The sequence below is a fragment of the Rhamphochromis sp. 'chilingali' genome (assembly GCF_963969265.1).
Source record: "Rhamphochromis sp. 'chilingali' genome assembly, chromosome: 19".
Classification (NCBI taxonomy): Eukaryota; Metazoa; Chordata; class Actinopteri; order Cichliformes; family Cichlidae; genus Rhamphochromis; species Rhamphochromis sp. 'chilingali'.
Window position 1 is genome coordinate 24,732,430 of NC_137946.1, and position 25,968 is coordinate 24,758,397.

General features: G+C 41.0%; 1 protein-coding gene across 3 annotated transcripts in view; it reads left to right on the top strand.

The window, feature by feature from the left end:
• Positions 1 to 25,968, top strand: part of jade2 (jade family PHD finger 2) — a 233,019-nt gene that overhangs the window by 114,236 nt on the left and 92,815 nt on the right. For all 3 annotated transcript variants that reach the window (XM_080866369.1, XM_080866370.1, XM_080866371.1), the window contains exons 5-8: positions 7,983 to 8,137; positions 13,972 to 14,183; positions 17,786 to 17,953; positions 21,294 to 21,410. In XM_080866369.1, coding sequence (XP_080722495.1) covers positions 7,983 to 8,137; positions 13,972 to 14,183; positions 17,786 to 17,953; positions 21,294 to 21,410 — 652 coding nt within the window. The remainder of the gene's footprint in view (positions 1 to 7,982; positions 8,138 to 13,971; positions 14,184 to 17,785; positions 17,954 to 21,293; positions 21,411 to 25,968) is intronic.

Sequence of the window (25,968 nt, forward strand, 5' to 3'; positions counted from 1 at the left end):
GCTTTGATTTATCGACTTGCTGACACATCACAGATTAGGACCCATTTCATTTTGCCATCAGTGTAGTTAATTGTTTTTCTGCAGTATGATTTAGTGCCAGAGCTCATTTTCCTTGAAGCTCAGTAAGCATAAATAGTGTCAAATAGCGTTGAATTCCTTCTCGTCGCAAAAAATGCACCCATGAGGGCTGGAATTTTAATTATGGCTCTCATTTTTAAGCAGGGTGTCTTGTTTTGAAGAGGTGAAGGTTTTGGTCACTCCTGCCAGCAGAAGTGACAGGTGTCGCTGGCAAATTTAATCATCTGGAGCTAATTAGCAGAATTTTCTTTTCAGAGTTTGCTAAAATACATGAATTTCTCTCTGACAGGTAGTGTGGTGTAAAACTAAAGTGGCAGATGGAGAACGTTAAGGCGAAGCTTAGTTAAATCTTATTATATAACAGCAGACTTTCTTTCTTTCTTTCTTTCTTTCTTTCTTTCTTTCTTTCTTTCTTTCTTTCTTTCTTTCTTTCTTTCTTTCTTTCTTTCAGCTCATTTTTAGCATACGGATCCATGCCCTCCCCTCTTCCCTTTTTCCCTGTTTAGTCTTCTATGTTTCCATCCTCATTTAGAATGGCTTCCTGCTCTTCCTGAGTGATCTATCAGGAGTTGAGGTCTGTTTAAACTAGACATGTCCTGTGTGGGGCAGAGAGTCAGACAGAGAATTAAGCCCAGCCACTGTCACTTTACTCACACTGGAAATATTTTCTGTAAACACCATCCACTTCATCCCTCCTTGAGAAGAGATTATTATTGGCATTTCGTGTAAAGGAGGAAAGTGAGATTTACACAGCGGTGAGAAACATGGGAGTTGGGAGATAGAAGAAGGCTCGGCTGACTTTTTACAACCCAGTGTATCAGTGAAACTGTACAGCTCTTTCTGCACCTGTTGCATGACAGTTTCACTCGCTTACTGATTAGGAACACCTTTCTTTACAGGTAAGCTTTTAATATAAAATACTGGCTTTGGTACAAGAGGATTCCCCTAAGCTTCCTGCTATTTCTATGTGTATGATAAAGATCAAAAGGCCACCAGGAAGACGCATTATTCTCCCTTTAGACACAATTCAAGTGACCTGCCAAACATTTAGCATGAGAAAGTGAAATGAGATCTAGCATAGACATAACATGATTTTTTCCAGTAAGGCTGCCAAAATCTTGGTATATTTCACTGAGGCAAAAGCGTAAGAATCGTTCGCATCAGTAATTTGACCCAGTTCACTTTTTCTTTTCACTTTTGCACAACCAATCATGTAAAACTCCCGTCCTCGCTGTCCAAGCTCGCATAACATCCTATTCAGCGGTGTTACGCCGCAAAATATACTTTTACAGTTCCCACTCCTCGGGTCCCCAGAGGCACATCCCGTGTAGCAGAGGAACGGCAGTCCCGCTCAGGGGCTTCAAGCTGAAGAGAGGGATTTAAGGGGAGGTGGAGGGTGTTTGATTTGCATTGTTTTAGGATTCAGAGCCCCCAACGCGTGGAGTTCCTTCTGAATATTTCATTGCACACACGATTAAGATCAAAGCCAAGTCATGTGTTGTGTTGTTATGACTCCGAGGAGGAAAGGTTTAAATTCTCTCCCTCCGTTGCTTTTCTCAGTAGAGCTTCTCAAACGCAAACAGAAGTGTTTCCAAAGAAAACAGAAGAAAAAGGGTTAAGAAATTAAAACAACTGCATCTTATAGAATAAAGATTTTATTGGCTTTGGCTTAAAATGTATTTACTGATTGTCTTCTTTTATCTTTCTAAAATTTTCCTAATAGTTCTCAGGTCAGATGTGTATGCTTCTTTAATTCCTTCTAATGGGGAAGAAAATAAATATGTAAAGTACTTTGTCATGATCTCAATATTGTCACAAAAATATACATCCAAAGAAAAACAGCGTTAAGGGCAGAGGTGATAGGACAGCAACAGTAACTCAAATAACCACTCACTACAATGACGGTATGAAGGAGAGCATCTCTGCTGTATAAAGAACAGCACAATGAACCGTGAAGGAGATAGACTATAGCAGCAGGAGACCACACAGTAAACTCAGGCTCCAATTCACCCAGGGCTCACCAAAATCTGAACAGTAGAAAAAGCATGGCTCCATCCTGCCTTTTATCAGTGGTTGAGGACACAACAGCCTGGTATTGAGCATCCCGTTATGATCAGTGTACTATGGCTGATTTCAACAGGATATGTCGCAAAGCTCAGGTAGTCTCAAGCATTCTGGTTTCTTGAACCATGACATTGACTTCGCTGTAGTCAAATGATCTGCACAGTCATCAGATCCCAATACAGTTGAGTACCTTTGGAGGACGATCTGATATCCTCGTGTTGGTGTTGTTCCCGCATCATCATAATAAATGTTGTTCCAGGTTCAACATTGCAAGTGACCAATCACATTGTTGTGACGTCCCCCTTTTGTGCCTTTGAAAATACCGCCTTAAAATAATCTACTTCACTTGCGAGAAGAGAAACCGCTTCTGTCCGCCGATCCAGGAACTTGAAGTCTTTGAATTTCAGGATACTTTTCTTTAATAAACGGTAAGCATTATACATATTGTCCTTACAGAGGCGGTTTCTCTTCTCGCAAGTGAAGTAGATTTTTTGAAGGCGTTTGTTTTTTTCGAGGTCGCGGATGACATCAGGAGAAGGTGATTGGTCACTTGCAATGTTGAACCTGGAACAACATTATTTATGATGACGAGGGAACAACACCAACACGAGGATATCAGATCATCCACCTTTGAATGTGGTGGAATGGGAGATTCACCTCATGGACGCGCAGCTCAAAAATCTGCAGAGACTGTGATGCTGTCATGTCAACACGGACCAAAATCTCCAAAGCCTTGTTGAATCTATGCTGTTAAGGCAAACGGGGATGGTGGGTGTATTTTAGTGCAGAAATCAACCTGAATAGCGACACACTTTTTACACATGAGAAATGCTCGCCTCACTTCATGTTAACAAAGCTATAAAAAGGTAGTACCGTTGTTGAAATTTGATGAGCCAGCCTTTGTGACTTTGAAATAAATCTAATATTTAAAAAAATAATTTCTCCAGTTTGCACTTAACCATAAAAGGGCAGAAAATCTATTTACAGCTTTCCTGGAAACTATAATTGTCTTCAGTATTGACGGATGACTGTGCATTTTATCTCCACCTCCTCTGATTTGATAAAACCTGGACAAAGGGAGAAGTTGTGCACCTACTTTTGTTTACCTACGTTGTGTAACTGAGTGAGTGTGCATGAATGATGTCCATGTGATTGTAGGATACACGATACTTATCAAAGGAGGAACACATTTACTCCTGATAAGCATCACGTGGTATGACTGGATGTTATTGTGAGGTAATCTTTTCCCTTCGTGTTGTTTCTTTCCATCTCATTTAACTTACATCTAAGCCAGAGTATATCGCTAAGAGAGTAAAATGAATTGGGAAATGGTTCCTAACTACTTTACAAGATGAATCAGTATGTCTCTTGTATGTTTGTTCTAGCTCTTTCTGGACTGATTAATGCGAAAAACTCAATCTATTTTCACAGATTGATGTTGGTACCGGCTGGGCGATTGACATCTAACTTTTCAGCTATTTTACGGATATAACTGGTGTGAAAATTTTGAATTTTCATCTCTGTTTTTGTTCTTTTATCATTTTCATGTTTCACTAGAAGCCAAACAAACACCATTCCAGTCATAAAACAAAATGTAATAAAGTCCATATTAAAATAAACAACATGAAGAGTATCATAAAATCCAATAGCACTGGGCTGATAACATCCCAGCATATTACACCGCTGATGGGTTATTACATTATGGACTGGGTATTCCGTTTTTGCTGGATTATACTGAAAAATTTTTCTTAGTACTGTTCATCCTATTAACCAGAATCACCTGTGCTATCTGCAGAGAAATACTTCCCATCAAAGGAAGGATTTTCTCCTGCTTAAAATAAAAATTACCCATGTGCTATATGTAGGAATCATTTTAAAGGATTTATGTTTTCAGTAAGATCCAGTGGGATACGGGGAGGAGTAAGGAGTAGTGAACTAACACAATTTTGGTTCTGGGCCTTTTCTTACAGCATTTGCTGTTAAAGCCAAGTGTCTATAGAATGACACCAGCCTTATCCTTTAATAATGAAACAACACCAGCCTCCATTGTAATAAGACACTTGTTGCTTTTAAAGTTACATAACGGAAACAGCCAGCCCAGAGTCCCCATTATGGAACCTATTCTCCCTCTGTGTGTGTTTGTGCATCTCTTTTCTCCCCTTTGCCACTTAACTGGCCAGGCCTGTTTGTCCAGTGTCAGATATCAGCCTGAAAGCAGGCCAAAACAGGGTCTGATTTCCTGCTGTTTTGTCTTCGTATATAAATATATTCGAATTCAGCTTTGCTTTCTACCTGATACTTGGATGATGGAGGAAGATCAGTGAACCACAGCTGCAAGAATGTTACTGACTTTCAGTGGAAAGTATATAACTCCTTTCCACTGAATGTAATTCCATTACTTTTTTCAAGTAACGAGTAAAGCAAGGGGATTAATTAGATTACCGTCACTTTCCACTAAGCATGCAGCGGTACTGCGTTACTAAACCGTGATTTTGTTTGTGAGAGTGTCTCATGACAATGACGACAATGACGTACGAGCGTGTGGCGTCCGTGTAGATCAACAATGGATAATATGGAGTGTGGGACAGCGTGCAACCATGTAGCGTTTAAAGCTTGTAATTACTGACATCACTTTGAGTTTGATTCTGTAAAAAGTGACAAAACCATTAGTGTCTGCTGTTCACTCTGCGTGGGAAGCAACACGCATAAAGTTAAAAGATTAAAACTAATAAAACAAGTTTCAAAATGAGACTTTTTTATTTGATTAAATTTTATATGATGGATTATGCAGAAAAAGTAGAACTGGTCTGAAAAGATAATAAATAAAGTAAAGAATGACTTTTTTAATAAAGTCAAATTCCAAATAACGATGGATCTCGTTCTGCTGTTCTGATCTAAACATGCCAAACAGAAATTAAAGACAACATGTTAACCAGCAGCTGTTTCAATGCTGCTTCTCTGTACTGCTAAAATTCTGGTTTTGAAATACTAATAATAATAATCAGAGTACACACAAGTAGGGATGGGTATCGTTTAGGTTTTATCTGATACCGGTGCCAAATCGGTACTTTTGAAACGGTGCCGGTGCTTAAACGGTGCTCGAACCGGTGCTCGAACCGGTGCTTAAAGAATGGAGAACACAAACTTTGTCCAAAAACCTCTCATGTTCAGCTGTTTTTTTTTTGTAAAAAGATAACAATGTGTGCCTTTTCTGCAGCTATGTGGCATATATGGTATCACTCTTGGCTGGAAGCAGTGCTTAAACAATGGAAAAAACACAAACGTTGTACAAAAACCTCTCATGTTTAACTGTTTCCCACTTTTTCTTTGGTCATTTTAGCCTTTTTGGCCAGGGTGAAGGGAGTATCTGCCATCAAACAAGAAGACAGCGGCATGTAGCTATGATGATGTTTGCTAGTTCACCTTACATGCATTAATGTAATAACGTGGTTAGCCTACTCAACGTAAATTACACACGAACAACATGAAGCTACTCACGCAGAGAAGAACGGCTGCTGCTGCATCATCATCCTCATCATTTCTGCTACACTGGCAGGGCTAGGGGCCAGGACTCTATTCTTCGGGTTTTTGGGGGATGTTGCTCCGGGTCCGATAACTGGCAACCCACCCGACGTGCACGGTGTGAGGTCTCGCAGCAAGCTATCAAATACGGCGCATTTCTCGGCTTTTAAAAAAACCGCTATGCGTCGCCAGCTGTTTAATCGGATTCTTGGTGTTACCTCCTTTGACAGTATCACAGTATCAGCTTAAAGCACTTGTTGCAGGCTGCTGAGTTTGCATATTTTGCTGTGAAGTACAGCCAGACTTTTGACCGCTTCGCCTTGGACATTTTTAATCTGTAGCTCTGCTCTAACTGAACGTACGTACCTGGCCCCGCCTACTATCCTCGGAAACGTAAAATGATTGGCTAGAAGTGTATCACAGCTCAGGAAAAAAAAGCACCGAAATAAAGCACCGAAATGTGCGCTGCTTTTCGGTCTGGTTACTACCGTTTATGTCCACCGGACACCGGTACCCATCCCTACACACAAGTTAACAATGACTGTGCTGTGTTCTGGGCTACTTTGACTTGGATGACTCAAAAACAGATTAGACCTGTGTTACAAGAAAGTTGGGGTAAATGTTGTGTAGACAGTATATATTGAGACTAGGGAAAACAAAATTATTGCAGTCTTGTTGCTTTTGAAATAGTTGCCTTGAAGATGGGGACCAGGACAGCGCTCCCCATCCTGCAGTCAATTGGAGTCTTCTAAGGAGCTTTGGTGATAAAAGATGATCAAGACTGTGATAAAACGGCAATAAGACAGTGATAACTCAGATTAAGTGTCAGAAATTGCTAATCTGTTACTTTCTACATACACAGCTATAGAACTGTAACAGAAACGCACATAAACTGCTTATGTTCAGAGTCAGAACATCACAGTTTTGAACACTAATCCAGAAATTCCTCCACAAATAGTGACATAGTTGCTGCAGGATGCCGACTTAACTGGAAAATGACATAGTTGCTCAGCAACCTTGCTTCTGTATAATAATACAACCAGAAAGCAACCAGTTGAGTCGAGCCTTTTATTGCAGAAAGCTCATTGGATGAGATGACTGTATACACCAGATTAAAAACTTATTCTGGTCTGTTCATAACATTTATCTTAAAAGCTTTTTTGCTTTTACATCGTCGGTTTGTGTTATTTTCACGTTTAACTGAGCTGGCAACTCCCGTGAAACGTGATTCTGGTGAAGACAGCGGATTTAAATTGTGGCAGCTGTTTTGTGATCACGACGGCACCAGTGGTGGCGGTGATAATGAGGAGGATAATGATGATGACGAAGATGAGGAAGATGATCTCAGCGCTGTTTGATGTGACAGTAGTAATGGAGGAGGCTGGTAATAAGTAAGCGGTGCGATAATGAGCCGTTGAAGGCCGGGAGCAACACCGAGAGCTAAAGGTTGTTTGTTGTTTGTTGCTGTGATCGTGACGCACTTCACCTTTTCACGCAAAGGTCTCGACTTCAGTGGCAAGCGAGTGAATAAAAGGGTGTGTGTTTGTTACTATGCTAAACACAGAGATGTTTTGGAGAAATCGTGGTGTGCGTGTGTGTGATCTACTGTAAATGCTGTCTTGTTTTTTTTCGCCTATTATTCGGGTGTGGTCACTGCCTTCGTGATGGCGGGTATGCGATTTATTTTGTGTCTTTTCACGTGTTTGTTAGTTCTTGCAGCGTCCCAATGCTTTATGTGGGCCTGCGTGTGTTTATTAGTCTTTATTGGTTCCCAGTGGGTTGAGCAGAGTTCCTGACCCCATTTCCTGCTGTTGTTGACAGACAGACATTTGGTCCCCAGGCTCCAGAGACTAGACAGTGCCTGGAGGAGCGTTGTGTCACTGCTGGCCACAACTGCTTGATTTGTCATTGGGTCTTTTGGGTCTTTGTTTTTTTTTAATCCGTCATACTGTGATTCAGTACTTGTGGACAATGAGGTCAGGACCTGTCTGTAAGGACTTCCTCGTAATTCATGTTGGTATAATGAGCCACTTTCCTCACAGAGCACATGGAGTTTTAAAAAAAATTCACAGATCTGTGAATTTCACAAGGACTTCAAAGTCACCGAATACAGTGTAACACTAAAAGAGAGTAGAGGATAGCGCATGGATAACAAACCAAACTTGAATTTTGGCAGTTATCCGATTCTGTGTGACAACCAGTGACATCGACACAACATGTGACATTTGCTTCAGAGGATATTCTTGGATACTAGAGTTATTGTTGCTTCCAGGCCGCACAAATAAAACTCTCTGCATGCATCTTCGTTTTGGTTGCAGGTCGCTGCCGGAGTCGACAGGTGGTCTGTCCAACAACGGGCAGGAGAGGGAAGGTGATACTCGGCCTCCTCCCACCCAGCTCTACAGCTGCTATGACCTGGATGACCTGGATGTTGCCTGGCTACAGATAGTCAACCAAGAGTTCAGACAGATGGGTAAGCACTGCATTATTGATAATAATAGCCTGAAAACACTGAGGAAAATCTCACTTAACCTGTGTAAATGTAGGGCCGTTCCACTCCGCTTGCGTAGCGTCAGAAGACTTTCCAAAGGCTGTAAACACGGTTGTAAAGGATGAAGCGCTGGAAATGATGTGTTTTGACTTGTTTTTCGTCTGAGTGTTGACCTCTATGAAGTGACTCACCCCGATGTGTCATAAATGATGTGTTTTCACTTCATGGGAGTTGTTAGCTGGGTAGTGTGTGAATTTCATTCCCCCTGTAGGGCTGAAGCTAAATATCAGAGATTCTGCCCAGGGTTTTATAAGCTTGACAGGAAAGCATGGGAGCGACTCTTTAGTTTGTTTTAAAGAGATAATAATATCAACAAAAAATAAACAAAAATCAACAAAAATAATTAAGTAATAATACTTAATTATTTTTGTTGATTTATTACTACATTCAGTTCATTTGGAAAGCTCTCCTGAGGAATGAGACTGGCAGCTGGTGTTTTTAAGTAAAGAATTAATCAGCTAAAGAGGTGCCTTAGCATTTTCTTTTCATTTCACAGGTAGGTCTGTGTTTTTTCTTTTCCATTACCACCCATTTATAGTCTCAGAACCTTTATCTTATAGGTTCCAGCAAACACCAGCCTTTCCTTTCATTTCTTTTTTAAATTGAAAAATCACTCTATTAAAAAAAAATACAGAAAAAGCCTTAAAATGAGGTTTTCTGAAACTTGCAGATGCTGTGAATATGTTGTAGTGTTGCTGTGTGGCCTCTTTTCTTTCTTTTTTCTCCATTCTCATTATTCCTTCCCTTTCGCTTCCTTTTTTCCTGACACTCTCCTCTCTGCTTTTCTACATCCCCCATTTTGCCATGGTGACAACTGCTGACCCCGAGCATCTCTCTCATCTCCGCCACTTTACTCAATATCTGATTGGCTCTTTTCAGATAAAGCATAGTAATTGTGTCTATAAATCCCCGCTGGGGTTTCAGGCTTTATTTCTGCTGCACATTCACTTTAAATCAAACTCGGACGTGCATGCGCATACACACGCGTACTGGCAGAAGCTTCTCATAACCTTCAACGCTAAACAAAACAAACAGACGGCTGATTGGTTCTGCTGGGTGAGGCTGCCGAATCATGATGGGATTATTCAGCGTTTTCTGTCTCAGTGCTGCACATCCTATTTAGATTTATCTGTGTATTTTTGTTTGTGTTCACAATATGCTCTTGGAGACCAAATGTTGATCCTGGACATGCTGCAATCGCTGATTATTTCAGGACTTTTGTTCGATGGTGTTGCATTATTCAGCTTTAGGGTTGTCAAAATTGGCAAAAAGTCTCAAATATACATCTAAAGACCTGGACGGGTACGGCCAATTCAGACACCGCACACTGTTACTGAATTATTCAAGGCCCAAATTGAACTCCTGCAGGCTCAGGTTGCACAATGTACCACTGCATAACTTCCCACTAAGCACACAAACTACTAAAAACTACTAAAGAAGAGTAACAAAGCAAAGAAACTTGGTAAATGTTAAGCCCTAACACTGTTTGCTTTCAGCTGGTAGCTGATTCTACAATATTAGCTTCTCTTCTTTGGCTCCATGTTAAATCAAGAATTGAATATAAAATCCTTCCCTCTACATACAAAGACTTGTATAATCAGACTCCGTCACATGGTACCTCTTGGTACCAGATTATACCAGTAGAGCACTTTCTTAATCATTCAATCATTCATGGCAAGGCAAGGCAAGTTTATTTGTATAGCACAATTCAACAACAAGGTGATTCAAAGTGCTTCATGTAGCACACCCTTCAGTTTCCAGCACCAGTTTGGGTTCAGAACACAAACACGATCTCTAATTTCAAATTAGGCTTAAAACTTTACTTTTTTTCTTAAACTTATAATCACTGCTGGATGAGGTGACCCTGAATCAGGCGCATCATATTGCGCCATCGGCCCTCTGGCCAACACCAGTAGGCGGTAGGTGAAGTGTCTTGCCCAAGGACACAACGACCGAGACTGTCCAAGCCGGAGCTCGAACCGGAAACCTTCCGATTACAAGGCGAACTCCCAACTCTTGAGCGACGATTGCCCCTTGATGTAAATCCAGGATCAACAGTCCAAGTGACCAGTCACATTGTTGTGATGCCACAGTTTTGCTACCTGGAAACACAATTACTCCTTAACCCCGGACACTTTTTAATTATTATTTCCAGAATAAACAAGGGTGGGTTTTAACCACATCGTAAAAAATATGGCATCACAGCAATGCGATTAATCAGATGCACCAACCTGTCATGGAATGTGGCCCCGCCCCTCCCTGGGCTCGGTTCTGCCGAAAGGTTCTTCCTGTTAAAAGGGAGTTCTTCTTCCCCACTGTTGCCAAGTGCTTGCTCATAGGGGCTTATCTGATGGGTGGGGTTTTCTTTCTTGTATGGTCGTTACCTTACAATCTAACGATCCTTGAAGCAACTGTGAATTGGCACCATATAAATAAAATTGAATTGAATTGATAGTTTTCAGTTATGTTTCCTAATCACACTAGGCTAAATCGTTCATTTTGTTCTCCTTCTCTGTCTCTTGTTCCCTATCCTTTGCTTGGTTTGCACAAACAGCAGCGTACCTTAAGTATGAAGCTGCACGAGATGCACCAGCCTGTGGTGACTTTGCCACACAGTACATGTGGTATTACAAGCGGATAACTTGGAGCCTAACAACTTTTCTTGTGAAAATCCAGCTTTGTGCCGCTGGGACACAGCCAGCTTGTGGCTTGTGCTTTTTGTTTTTTCCCCCCACAAAATCAAATATAATTTTTTTTTAACATTCAATGATATCATACGTGTTTACAATATTTGTTGGCAGCTGTGTTTTGCTGTAGGAAAATGTGTCTTCTTGGAGAAAACTGGGTCAATACAGCAGCTAAATACACATGAATTCTGATTATAAGGATGAGTAACTCTGGGTTACTGTAAGATCAGAGTGTTTAGCATTATGCTGCATTGAGTAGATTAATAGAAATACAATTAGAGAAGTGCATTAAGGCACAGTGTACATGAAAGTTTGAAAGCCAAAGCAGTCAGGCAGACTAGAAGAATCAAAGCATGAAGAAAAGGAAGTTGTTTTTTTTGTGTGTGTTTGTGTTAATTTCCGTTTTACTTTTAAGCACACACACAAATACTGCACATACACAAAAATGAAAGAATCCCTGCATGTGCTCACAGCTGCCACATGCAAACACGGAGACAACAGATAATGCGGTCTTAGGTATGTGTGCTTAGTTCATGATGTAAATGTCACGGCAGGTTAATATCTAACTCCGCTTCCCCTTTTCAGCGGCTTTAGAAGCAGCTTCTGAATCCACGACAACGATCACGTGTGTTCTTCTTCTTGTTCTTTCTTTGTTCATGTCGACGTTCCAGCTCGAGGCCCAATTCACGTGTTTTCTGCCTCAGCAGCAGATGTTGGCTATCATAATAAAGTCGATGTTATTTTCAGTACATTGCAGGGGTACGGTAGGTTAAACAGCAGCTCACCCTGTTGGCAAAAAGAACCTGAGCAGTAAATCATGCTGCTGCTTAGTTAATATTATTATTTGATTGGAAGAGAATGAATGACATAAATAAGATCCACAAATTGACCCACTCCAGTTATAAAAACCTCCCAACTGAGTGCAAAATCCTACAAATGAGTCAAAAAATAATGCAGAGCTACAGACTTGATAAAGTTTTATTTTGATTGCTGCATGCAGGACTCTAATGACACTGGCCTCTGATTAGCTGTATTAATCAGGAATCATCTGAAGGGCGTACCGCGTACTTTAGATGGACAAATTTGTGGCATTTGTTTTTTTGGAACAAGCTCGAATTTTACATCTCTCCTACAGGAGTTCAAACTGCCCCACTGACATCCTGAAATACGTACGAAAGCTGTCGTGATACAGCTTCAACCTAAGGCTCAAACCATGAAATTCTCGCTGCTACAGCTTTCTCGTTAGAATTGGATGAAACCAGAATCCCCGATTCTTCCTTTTCTTGCTTAGAAACATGAGCATCAGATCATCATCGCTCGATGTTGATTTCCACGACAAGTTTGCATCTGAACAACTCAAAAGTTTCTCTCGTTTTTTCACAACTCTCTCCGTGCGTATCAGTCTTTACTCTAAAGCAGCGATGCCAGACTCATTTTACATTGTGGGCCACACACAACCCACTTTGATCTTAAGTGAGAATCTCAATATTTAAGAAAAAGGTGGTAGAGAAATTCTGCTGTAGTTATTGAAAGACATCAGTCAGCACAACTCATTAAATGGAAAGAAATAAATCTGTAAAATTAGGGGAAAAGTTGCAGAGATGTATTTCATTATTTCCAATCCAATTTTTGAATTCATTTATTTATGTATTTTACTGTGGATACATTATAAAAAACATTTCTATAACAAATAGTGAAAAAATAGGAACTTTTCTTTCATTTAATGTTTTTAACTGTTACTTTACTCTGCTCTCATTTGAATGGCTGTGGTGGAGGACTAACTGTGAAGTTTATTTAACACTGTTGAAAGTCCAAAATTCATGCATCCCATCTATTTTCCAAAGATGTCAAATGGGGCGCATTGGGGTGTCTGTTGGGCCGATCCCGGTCCCTGGATCTTAGGTTTGCAAAGGTTTCACATAACTTTAAAATGATGACCAGAGATTGTGCAGTCTGTGATTTAATCTGTGTGAACATCATGTACGGCCAGCATTCACACTGGTGTGTCGTTTAGAATATTTTTGTACGGTTTTTAAACTGTTATCGAAATAATCATTTGCATTTCAGGGGAAAAAAAAAAAACAAAACCAAAAAAATTTTCACACTAGATTTAATGCCTTCCTGTTACCCATTTTGTATAATCACTGTAATCTTATCGCAGGTAATGAGATAATAATATTCTGCATCTGTTCGCCACGATCCTGGAAACCAGACTGTTTGCTTTCCTGGTATCTTAAACGTTTTATTTTTCATGAGGAAGAAGGCTTGCGTTTGCCAGTTAGATCAGTCTTCATCAACAATTAACCAGCCTTAGAGCAAGGCATTACTTTGAGATGCAAATGGAGCAGGGATACTGATGCTAATGTCGACACATTTTGGCACAGTGAGCTAAGCTGAGGGCAACAAAGGCTTAATGGCACTTTTTAATTAATTTTTTGGTTGCTTTTCTTCAAATTTTGGCTTTGGTAGCTAATGGGCCTGCAGAGCACATGTGATATTTCTCTTCTTACTCTGGTTAGCAGTCGACTCCAGCTGACACTCTCTCGGCTAATTTTCAGCACGCTTCGCCCTGAGCCGCCCTGAAGAAACAGAAAGTGACCTTGTGAGATAAACACGCAAATGAAGGCTGTGTGTGTTTCAAATTAGTGTTATGCAAAGCATTTAGGCCCAAAATAACTTGAAATCTGTAAATTGGCTTGCTTGTTTTGAACTTCATATGAGCAGCTTCTCGTTTCTGTTATCCTTGTCGATAAAAGGAACTCAAAGAAACCAGTGAGTGTTGACCTTGGAACTCTACTCTTAGCTTTAATTGTTTTGTACAGGCTTAGTATTTTCTTAAATACTCATCCATTCTCCCAGAGGCCGTGCTTGAGTCTTCAAGCTTTCAAAGAAAACAATATGTGTAAAACAAAAAACAACTTAGCACCAGACAAAATATAATCCTCTACTCACCAAGAATTCCCTGCCTCACAAGAGATGGATGATTAGTTTCTGTCTGGTTCAGTTTTCGTCTGTACGACAAATGCAAACTAATCTTTTTTGTTTTTTACTTTGTTTTCTCACCGCCAGGCTTACCGGAGCTCGATGAGCTCACCATGGAGTGCGTTCTGGTGGAGCTGGAGAGTGTGTGCCAGGAGAAGATGCAGCAGGCCATCGAGACAGAGGAAGGCCTGGGCATCGAGTACGATGAGGACGTGGTCTGCGACGTCTGCCGCTCACCGGAGGGAGAGGACGGCAACGAGATGGTTTTCTGTGACAAGTGCAATGTCTGTGTTCATCAGGTCAGCAATTATGGGCTCAAGTTCTTCACATTTTTTGTTTGTGCACACTTGTGGAGTTGTATGCACTGTATGCTCCTTGCATTTGGAGTTTTTGTAGGTTTCTGCAGAATAAGAAGGCGACTGAGTACATGAACTGCACAAAGGTGCACATAGAGCAGTTCTTTCACAAATACTTCCCGTGACAGCCTGAAGCTGGAGGGGCTCTGCTGTGTTTGTCACACGGTGACAGAATATTAATTATTGTGTCGGCTCAGTTGGCACTAACACACTATCACTCCCTTCAGACTGCCCCTGCTTACCTGCTGTTATGACACAGAATGGAAGAAGTTTCCCACCACTGCAGAACTGATCTCATTTTAATCTGTCACCTCCAGTTCCTCTAATAAACGAGTCCTGGGCGACTAATTCAGTGTTATTTTCAGTTATGGTTTGTGGCCTCCGATGGTAATGAAAACAAGATAATCGTGTTAAAACAGTTACTGTGTTGCACTAACTGCCTTTCTTTTTTTTCTTGCGTTACAAATTCAACTCTCACCTTTTATTTGACAGCTGTGTGTCGTGACCCCCAACTTAAAGCTCTGCAAAGTTCAGTCTGAGCCAAGATAATTCAAAGATTTGAAATTCCTGACAAAGTTTCCGTAGGTAAACCTCAGAAACCCACCTTAGCCTCTCGTTTGCAACAGCAGACCGCCTGTGGTGGAGGCTGCAGCCGCCTGGGACTGGCAGTTGACCTTGCGAGCCGCGCTTCAATGTCGAAAACAGCCTCAAGTCTGGGCTTTACTCCCAACCAGACGACCTTGTGTCCACCTCCGCCTCCACCTCAGCTGAATTTTATTTAAAATCAAAAGAAAAATCCAAGTTAAAAAAAATGTTTCCTTTAAGTTGCATGAGGATTTTATAATGAGTATTCAAGTTTAGGAAAAACATCCTGAGCTCAGTGCTTTTGATATTTCAAACAAAACCTGCTCGGTTTCCCACTATCAGACAAAAATTAGCAATCAGAATCTGGAGGTTAAGTCTCCTCTCATTTTTCAGAACTATAAAGAATTTTTTTCTGCATATGAAATCAAAAGCCAGACTGTGAAACAGGAGGAAATATGAATCATCTTAAATATAACGCATTTTTACTCCATTTCATAACAGCTTTGCGTGGCTGCTCTTACTGTTCATAAAGAAGCACAGCAATATATAAAATATCTCAGTTTTTCTCACCTTAGCATGTTTGAAAGCACGCTATTTCCATTCAAGTCCAATTCTTTTCTTTTTGTTTTTCAATTCCATTTTCTTTATATTGCACCAAATAACAGCAGTCGGCTCAAGGTGCTTAGACTGAAAGGTAAGGACGCTAGGAAGGAAAAACTTAACAGGAAGAAACCTCCAGCACAACCAGGCTCAGGGAGTTGCTGCCATCTTCTGCAACCGGTTGGGGGTGAGGGGAGGGGGGCAGGTTTTTGGCATAAGCGTATATTTCATCACCTCTTCCTTGCATGTGTGCCCTCATGCACATATTTCAAGAACGCGGGGCATAAATAACTTTTGGATCAAGTCATCAAAACATTACTCTTAGGAGCCTCTGGTGTTTTCCTAGTAGTATTTGTTGAGTAAAAATAGGTACGAGCCAAAAGTTGAGGTGTCATGGAAACAAATTGTAGCAGGCGGTGAAAGAAAAGGTTGCTCCCAGCAGTATTAAGTAATATTGCTTTTAGTGTGTAACCACACTAAAATATCACTAACCAGCATCGTCTGTTCCTTCCCTGGTAAAGTGGTCTCCCCAACGCTCGGTAGGTGAAACACGGGCCATGCTTGCTGAGGTTCTTTGTTTGATCAATAAAATCATTTCATCAATAGAGTCCCTTAATTGCTTTTAACAAAGACTGAGACTTTCGTGTTTCATTTCCTTGAAGGTTGTTTGTTTTTTCTCTCTGTCTCTGTTGTTTTATCATCCTCTAAGTCTAATATGAATGTGTGTTCTGCCTTTTCAGTTATATGAAATATGATGTGTCCTTCCCTCGTGATGGTCTGGGATTTGGGGCGTCTAAATTTCATTTGAGGCTCAACTAAAGGAGTAATGCTTTGATATGATAGATCTGAGGTGATAGGGATAATGGTAGAAAAAGAGGCATTACGTATGCTTCGCTTGCCACAGTAGACCCTTTCTAACAATGAAGGAGTAAATAATGTCTGACAATAAAATAACACTTTGTTTCTAACCCTGGGGACTGGATCTTATCAGAAACATATAAGCATGCTGTTATGCTGGCATGAAAGACTTCCATGGCACCCCTCTGTGATAGCGGAAGGGGAATTGGGTGGAGCTCTGATCATACAAAACCCAGCTGTGCTTTAAAAAACAAAATAAAGTCTATGTGGCATTTCAGATGTGTTGGAAGCTCATGCTGTTTTTACTAAAATAAAGAAATATTAAATGGAGATTTGTAATTGGAGCAGCAGTGGATAAAACCTTTCAGTTAATAAAACCTATATGAGAATACAGAAGTTGTTGCATTGAAACCAAATGTATGTTGGGGATTTTGACTTAAAAAGCAAGACGACTCGCAGGCTTCAGGGTGTAGCTGGTGAAAGTTATGCCAAGATTCCTGTTGGGAATCGCCCAATGTCTTCTACGGTTACTGTTGCAAGCAAGTACGTCATTAACACAGGAAGGCCATTCCCCATTTAAAGCAAGTTATTTAGGTTTTTAGTCTTTCCTAATGATTTTATTGTTGCTACTTCGCACACTGATGACCTTATTGGTCTCCACCCAAACTGTGCTCAAACTAAAAGCCCTCTGATTTGTCCGTTGGTGTGTGATGTTAGATTAAAAGGGCTTAGGCATAGGAACAGGCACTTGTGTGAATGAGTGAATGAAGCTTGTAGTAAAAAGGAATAGAAAAGTGCTCTATAAGTACCAGTCCATTAACCATTATGCTGACATCAGTAATATGGTCAGTGCTGTGACATCCTGATGCGTTTACACATTTTCATGCTTTTTATGGCCGAGTGATTGTATTGCAGCAGTCATGTCGAGATGAATGTGTCCACCATATAACTGCTTGAGAGCGTTCTTAACTTTTCAGCAGCTTGTAATTCTCATTAGTTTGTGCAACCGACAACAAGAAAACTTAATGGATTGTGAACCCGATCAGCTGCGGCACCACTTATGTGCTCAATCACAACAAAAACAAAACAAAATTCACTGTTTTTAGGTTGGCTTGAAAAGCTGACTGTCAGTCATCTTTTTGCCAACACAGAGTATATGGAATACAACTTTTAATATACACCTAATGGTTTACATGGGGTGTATGTTAATGTGCTTCAGTGTACTAATAGGTCTTTAATGAACTTTTTATTTATGGTGATTTGACGTAGTTTTCCATTCTCTTATTAGCAAGGCTAGCAATCTGTCCACTGCATAAAAAGTTACAGCTATTGGCTGGTTAGCTTGGCACAAAGACTTTGTAGGTAGAATTGGTTAGCCAGAATAAATTGGCTTGCATGTTACGTCATGGTTGGTAACCTATGTAAATTCAGAACCATCGTTATGCAGCTTTCGCATTAAGACCTGTCATAACTTTCCTTTTTTATTTCTTTCCCTGTTGCAGGCGTGTTACGGCATCCTGAAGGTACCCCAGGGGAACTGGCTGTGTCGGACCTGCGCTCTCGGGGTCCAGCCAAAATGTCTGCTCTGCCCCAAGAGAGGGGGGGCACTCAAGCCCACCCGCAGTGGAACCAAGTGGGTCCACGTCAGCTGTGCCTTATGGATCCCTGAGGTGAGACACTGAGAGAAAGACACAGAGGTGGTCACATACAGTCAGATACTGATTGGTTTCTTTGTGCAATCTTAAAATTGCAGCCAGCATGTTAATGAATTTTTAATACATCCCTGGAAGTGTAACCTTTTCTACATTCGCTTTTAGGCATTGTTGGCTTCACAGAATTGTTCCCACAATGTTGGGAGGATGAAATTGTTCAAAATGTCGTGGTATGGTAAAGCATTAAGAAGGCAAGCCGAACTCCTGAAAAACAGCCCCACACTGTGATACTTCCTCCACCAAACTTTGTACTTTGCACATTGCAGTCAGACAACTGCCAAACCCAGACTCTTCCATTGGATTACCAGATGAAGAAGCGTGATGTCCATCCAGAGAACGTCTCCACTGCTCTATAGTCCAGTGGCGGTGTGGTTTACACCACTGCATCTGATGCTTTGCATTGCGCTTGGTTCTGTAAGGCTTGGATTACACTCCACTCCATGAAGCTCTCTCTGCGCTGGTCTTCAGCAAATCTGAAGGTCACATGAGTTTTGTAGATCAGTAGCAACTGACTGTGCAGAAAGTCGGCGACCTTTGCGCACTATTTGCCTCAGCATTTGCTGACACTGAGCTGTAACTTTACATAGCCTACCACTTCATGGCTTCAAGTCACTTCCACTTCCACTAACAGTTGACTGTGGAATATTTAGTAGCAAGGAAACTGCATGACTGGACTTGTTGGACAGGTAAGTCCTGAGAGCAACCCATTCGTTCACTAATATTTGTAAAAGTAGTCTGCACGTCCAGGTGCTGCATGTTATACACCTGTGGCCGTGGAAATGACCGGAGTTGAATTCAATGATTCGGATGCCTGAGTGAATACTTTTGGCAATGTAGCGCATCGCTGTGGTTTTACGGTGAGGCCTTTGCTTTGCAATTAGACTCAAAAAAGTCTTTGGTGGAAGATTTTGAGAAGCATTTGCACCTGTTACTTGTTTCCACCACTTGTTTAGAGTAAATGTTTAAAATACCAGTCAACACCTTCCTCTTTACAATCTGAAGAATGCATAATGATTCCCGAGGAACCTGGCTGTCAAGCGTGCTTCTCCCAGCAGCCGCTCATTTCGTCTTGACGTTTCTTGATGACATCTTTTGTCACCGTCGCTCATCTGAAAGCCCCAAACGGAGCCCCCTCATTTCAGAAGGTTCGTGGATGCGCTTCGAGCCTTGCACACCTTTAAGACAGCCAGTCATATTTCTTGCGACTATTCAGCGGCACACTTCACCAGCACATTTCTCTCAATAATAGAGTGGCTTTTGGCACCTCAAACCTTTTCCTCCTAATTGCCTTCTGTCACCCTTGATTGGGCTAATTGTTTTCGTTGCTCCATTCGCTTTTGTTTTCTCTTCCTACCATGGCGGAGGGGGTTAATTTGCATGTCTGTGCTGTGTGTGTGTGTTTTGTGCTCTTGTCCTTGTGTGGGCTCAGATGTATGTGCTTCATGCTACTAGTTGGTAGATTTGTTCTGAATATGTGGTGGAAAAAACTGTGTGTAAGTGTGTTTTACATTTATAGTGTATGTGTGTTTGTTTTTGTATGGGTGTGTGTGCCTTCAAATGATACAGCCTCTCCAGAGCTGTGCATAGCTGCCTTATGCCTGCCTTCAGCTCCTAGAGAAAGGTCTCTCTTTAAACAGCTTTTCACCCCTCATAGTTACACATAGACACACAAACACACACACTCAATCTCAAAGAGGAAGAGCCCCTCTTTTAAGAAGGCTTTTTATTTAACACAGTGATTTCCTCTAAAGCGATTTTAGATTTTGTCCCTTTTTTCATCTGTCTGCTTTGAAATGTGAAGTGCAACTTCTGCGTATGTGTGTGTGTGTGCGCGTGGGAATCACGGTTGTGAACAATTCAATCAATTAACTGTACCATTCAAAAAGTGGAAATCCTTTTCTTATCTACCGGCTCTTATATCAGCTGCATAAAAGAAGTGCGCGTTGACAGTGATGGCTGTGGCATCATAGTCAGAATTGCACTTTCTATTGACATTCTCAATGGAGTGAAAATTGACCCCCGCATCAACTGTGTGAGTGTGTTGTACAAAAGACATCGATAATAACAGAAAGAGCAGAGGCCATTGGTTTGTTCTGTGGTTGAGCAGATGAGAGGAGGAAAGAAAATCAGATAGAAGGACGAGTGGATGATGGGGAGGAGGCGTGACCTGCGGAAATCAGTTGTCAGCTTGTTAATACAAGCGTGAAGGACAAGGAGAGAAGGCCGTGCCTCAAATATGACAAGAAGTGGATGTGAAAGAAGTGGAATGTTGTTTTTTTTCCTTTTTTGTAAAGAAATAGGCAGCAGAGGAAGGAAGGAAGGAAGGAAGAAACAGCGCTTTGGTGATGAGTGCTCTTCACTTCTTTTCTGCATGGCTGGTTGGCACAAGTCAATGACTTCTTGGTTGTATTTGGTGCAGGGAGGTCTGGGGCCAAAGCTGTTCTGAATGAACTGCTCAAAGAGGAAGTCACACAGAGCTTTACAGTAACCTTTTTCCAAGAAGCACATGTGTCTCTGCTCTGGGTCCGAGGACAGTTTTGGAAATTGGAAAACAGGTGAAGTTATTCAAGCTAAATTAGGGTGTAAACTGTCATTCATAGGATGCGTTTAGGGAGGTTACTTTAATCAGAAACTGAAGAAGTTGCGTAGCTGAGGTGTTAAATATATTTAAGAAGATGATAATTATGTTGTAACTTCAAATGTTGTATTTTATTAATACTTTATATGGCGCCAAATCACAGTTGCTTCAAGAAGCTTTTGCTTTTTTTTTTTTAAGGTAAAGATCCTGCAATAGTACATAAAAAAATCTGAACAATCAGACGACCCCATATGAGCAAGCGCTTGGCGACAGACGGAAAGAAAAACTCCCTCCTAAGAGGAAGAAACCACCAGCAAAGCAAGGCTCAGAGAGGGGCAGCCGTCTGCCGCGACTAGTTGGGGTTGAGGGGAGAAAAGAGAAGTGAAAGACAGCCAGAGATTAATAATAGCCAATGATGAAATGCAAAGTGGTGTATAAAAATAGAGGGAGTGAAAAGGAACACATCATGGGAAGCCCCCAGATGCACCAAGAGTCTTTCAGCCTCAGTTGCCTGTATGACCATCGCAGATGAATATTAACTTATCCCAAAAAAAGCTGCATATTCCAACATTTGAGAAGCTGCAACCAAAATATGTTTGGCACTTTGCCTAATTATTAAGTGAGATTTTTTTAAAAAGAATTTAGAGTAAGATGAGTCTCATCAGTGTTGTTGTGCTTTCTATGTTTGTTTCTTACTAACTGTTTTGTTTTCCTCCTTAGGTGAGTATAGGCTGTCCAGAGAAGATGGAGCCCATTACCAAGGTGTCCCATATCCCCGCCAGCCGCTGGGCTCTGTCCTGCAGCCTGTGTCGAGAGCACACAGGGACCTGCATTCAGGTATATTATCAGTGCTTTGCCCGTCTATCTCATTGTCTTCAAATGTTAAAAGAAAAACCCCAAAAACAAAAGAAACACAAGCAGCATTCAAAACGTCCACAGGTTCTACAGTGCTCCAGATTATGGGTTTCAGTTTTTGCTTCTTTTCCTTCTCTGGTTGCTAAATCTCAACTACCAGTTTGCAAACATGTTAAACCAAGATAAGTGAGGGTGTGATTTCAACAGCAACAAGTTTCCTCTTTTTAAATTATCATGCAGCCTGCATGCATGCTGTACATCAGCCAGAGGTGGTTTGTGGATATGTGAAGGTTTCCACTATGTGTAATATTTATTACAAAGGGTGAAACACTGATCCATGAATTTATTAATGAAGCCTTGCAGGTAAAAAGACACAAAATGATGTGCTCATTTTGTGTCTTTTTACCTGCAAGGCTTCATTAATAAAGCATGCTGTGTTTGGAGCATGCTGTGCGCATGCTCCAAACACAGCATTTCTCTCATCAAATTATTGTAGTTTTTAGTTTCCTGATAGGCAATGTGGATGTGTTTGAAGCGACTGCTTAGTATGCAAACACAGCCCCTGCTGACACACTTACACTAACCCACTTCACAGACATTAGCCTGTGCATGATTTAGCTTCAAAAGTGCTCTTAAGGTGAACCGCAATCCTAAAGCATTGCAATGCTTTTGCATTTGCTTGCAGCATATGCACATCCCAGATGTATGTACTGGATACGAACGCGTGTGTGCGTTTGCGCATCGGCGAGGGTGTTTCCTGACAGTGTATCCCTGCTGTAGACTATCAGCGAACCCCCTGAGTTGGAGTCGTCCGTAGGGAGAGTCTCACTCTCCTGTTTCCATAGCTGAAAGCAGACTGCTGTACAAACATACTTGCTAATCAGTTGAGATGCTTTTCTGCACAGCAGCTCGAGCAGCAGGAGTTCTTTGTAAACCACGTTGTGGAGAAAAGTCGGAAATAAGAAATATTTTTCCGCCTCGAAAAGTTTCAGTCCAGGAGAGAAAATTTCTTTTAATCTATTTTTCCGATTTAAGTGTTTGCTGTGATTTGTGATACAATCATTGTAGATCAATTGCAGGACAATGTATTCACACTATAGCAGACATTAAAGCACAAAGCATGTGTTACCACTGATATCTGTGTGTTTTTAATGTTGAGTAGGTCAGACAGCTTCAGCCTTGAGTGTTCTTCACTTCGGCACCACTTCCAACAGTGAAATCCACTTTTTGAAGCCTTCGTCTAATGACACCTTGTCCTGTCTCTTTTCATGCTGAGCTACTAACAAGCATCTCAAGCGCTCATAACAAAGTATACATATCTAACAACCATTAGCCAGGACGTTCTGAGTTAAGAGTCTCTTAATTAGTATTCTACTGAAGATCTGTGCACTAGAAGGTCAACCAGTGCCACCTGTACTGTATATGTAAAAGAGATTCTGTGTACAGCTTTTAATAATGAGATTGTTGTAGCTCTAAGTGTGCTAGATGGATTAAGTGAATAGAAAAAGGTCTTGAAAATATGTCGTAAGAATTTAATTTGCTTTATTATGACTCTGGTTATTCCCATATCAAGCGGTGGACATCCAGCAGCTCAGATGTTGGAATATCATAGGATTGGAGCTGAATTCTGTTTAAACATACAGAACTTTGTTTTAAAGTCTAGTCCTGTGCAGTGCTGCACATTTTGTTATTGAAGGGATACCAAGTAAATACAGGGCTAGTATTGCGAAGAACAATACTTATACTTTCAACTTATAAAAGCAACTTGTGTAGTAGAGATTTAAGAGATGTGACCCTTAAATCACAGTTTTTTTTACTTTCCACGGTTACAAAGCACACCAATCAGCCTTTTATGTATTTTGAAACTGGGCTTTTTGGAGGAAATTTGCCTGCTCTAAAGCACTTTGGATCAACTTCTGTTGTTTAAATTTGCTTTAGGTCAAAAATAAAATAGATGTATTGGGAAACACAAAAGGGTTATGACAGTTTTCATAGTGCATGTTTGAGGTATATTTTTTCATTTTCAAAAAAGAAAACAATTTAACACGATTCAGTGGGCTACATTCTGAACTTGGAGGATAGGAACAAACTATTGATCCTATCGCGCTACAATACTAGTATTGTTATTGATACAATTGACTATATTGACGATTGATTGACATATAAGGAAGATGCTTGAGATCTCTCAAGTGATCACACTGATTAGTTACTGTAGGTCCAAGCTTCTCTCTAATCTCTGCCCCTTTCTGGTTTTTGGGTGGGAAAATGGTGCAGTGGTTAGCACTGCCGCCTCACAGCCTTTCTCTGTGGAGTTTGCCTGTTTATGCTCCCTCTGGGTACTCCTGCTTCCTTCCACGATGCAAAGGATTGCATGTTAGGTTAATTGGTGACTCTAAATTTGCTAAGGGTCCAATGTAAGTCTATAAGCTCCAGTGCCTGCATGACCCCGAATTGAATTTGTGGTAATATAACGAATGGATAGATTTGTTTAAAATTAATTATGGAGAGTGATAGAAAATCGGCTAAACCTAAAGATGAAAAAGATGGGAAGTTGCTTCATTGATTTTTCTGGTTGGTTTGTACCAAATACATGTGCAACAAAAAAAGAGAGGAAACAAATCCAGAATTTTTCAGGTCAAGGAAATGTTGATAAATCGCAAGTTGATACACAAGTTAAAAAATGTTCCAGAGTAAAGTATGAACAAACCTCAGTCTGAATAATGTCGGGGGGGTTTTCTCAGTTAAGTCTTGCAAAGATTATTTTAGAGAAACATGTTTTCTTCACAAACAGAAGTAGCCGGCAGCAGTGTGGGCACTGATAAAAACATTATTAATGAATCCCTGCCAGAACAGAGCAGGTGCAGTCGAAAAGGCCAGATGAGTATTTTTTTTCTTTTTCTTTTTTTTTCCTCCGATGACTTGGCTCATACCAAACAACACATTTAGCCAACTCCACGCTGTGTTCAACCTTTTGCCACCGAAAAAGTGAGAGCAGCTGCAGTGGTCTCAATCTGACATTTGGTTGGTAATAAAAAAAAATGGGTTTACAGTGGAGACCTTTGACCGTAACTCCACGTTTTATCAGGATGTTGTATTTATTGGGGTGTCTTACACAGGCTAAGCATGTGATTATTGGATCACACCTTCTGTTTCTTCATCACTGGCTTTATTTTCTTGGTGATTTATCTGTGCATCAGGTGAAACTGTCAAGCTTTAGTAAACAGTGAGTGTAGGACTCAAGTGCGGGACCCGGGCAAGACGTAGAGAAGTAGAGTGCATTTTGAGATTCTTTATTCGCTTAGAGACATTGCACATGAACTAACTTAAATGAGCTCTTACTCACTTTAAAGAAACGTAAACATAGAAACAAACTTTATTTAAATACAAGGCTGAGCTCAGCTGAACATATGAATGCAATTAACAGGAGAGAGAGGCAGGCATGAGGAGCGAAGGCAGGTAGCGAGGGTAAGATCTGTGAGACAAGAGGACAAGTTAGACAGTGCAGAGAAGGAGGAGGAGGAGGTGAGTTAGGCAATGTTGTCCAGAGGATTATTGTGAGAAAACCTTACTTGAAATCCGAGGTAGTCGGGCCAGGGGAGGGTGCCAAAAGGGAGAGGTTTTGAGCCCGCAAGGAAGCTGGTGAAGGGTGGAGCATGGGAAGGCTCCGAAGAGTGGCAGCGGTGATCCAGCAGGTGAGTAATGATCTCAAGTAGCAGCAGAAGAAGTGGCATTCGTGAGAGGTGAGTGGTTGCACATGGATGTGAGATCCGGGGCTGGCTGGCTTAGTGGAGACGAGGAGAAAAGGCACGGAATTACATGAGAAACAGATCATAAGAAAAAGCAAATAAAAACAAGATTAGCCTCTTCACCACGTCGGGTGAGCTCATAATCTGGCGGAGTGTGGATTGCTGCGCTGGTCTTTTTGTTCAGCAGTTGATTGCTCTGATGATCAGCAGGTGACCTGAAGGGGAGGAGAAAACGTGGTTGCAGCTCCACTCCGATGGGGTGGAGGAAAACAGCTGCCTTCTAAACCCACATCTGGCAGCTAACTCATTGGTCAAAGCTTCTTATGACAGAGAAAAGCCATTTAGTTTTACCTTAAAAAACAATAAAGGACAAATTAAACTCTTTAAACACGAGAATGTACACTGAAAAGCCAACCAAACTGTCATAATGATTTGAGGGCTGTGCAAAATCCATTAGAGCCAAGGTTTCTTTGCATTAGCTAGCTTGAAAAACACCTAAAACCCCAGTTAAAAATAATGGATAGTTATCCACTGTCTTTGTTAACCCAGGCTGTGTTTGTTGATCGCATACAATGATGTGCCACTTCACTCTTCTTTGACACAAAATGGATGGATTGAGTTAAGCCTGATGAGTCAAGATAATCAGGTCATGGAAAGAAAATATGGATATTAAAAATATATATATATGGTCAAATCTAGCAGGTGTTGCCAAGAAGACAAAATGGTAATACTGCAGAATGTTCACATGCTTATGCTTGTGCATATGCAGTCATTTCAGACTGCTGCACATCAAA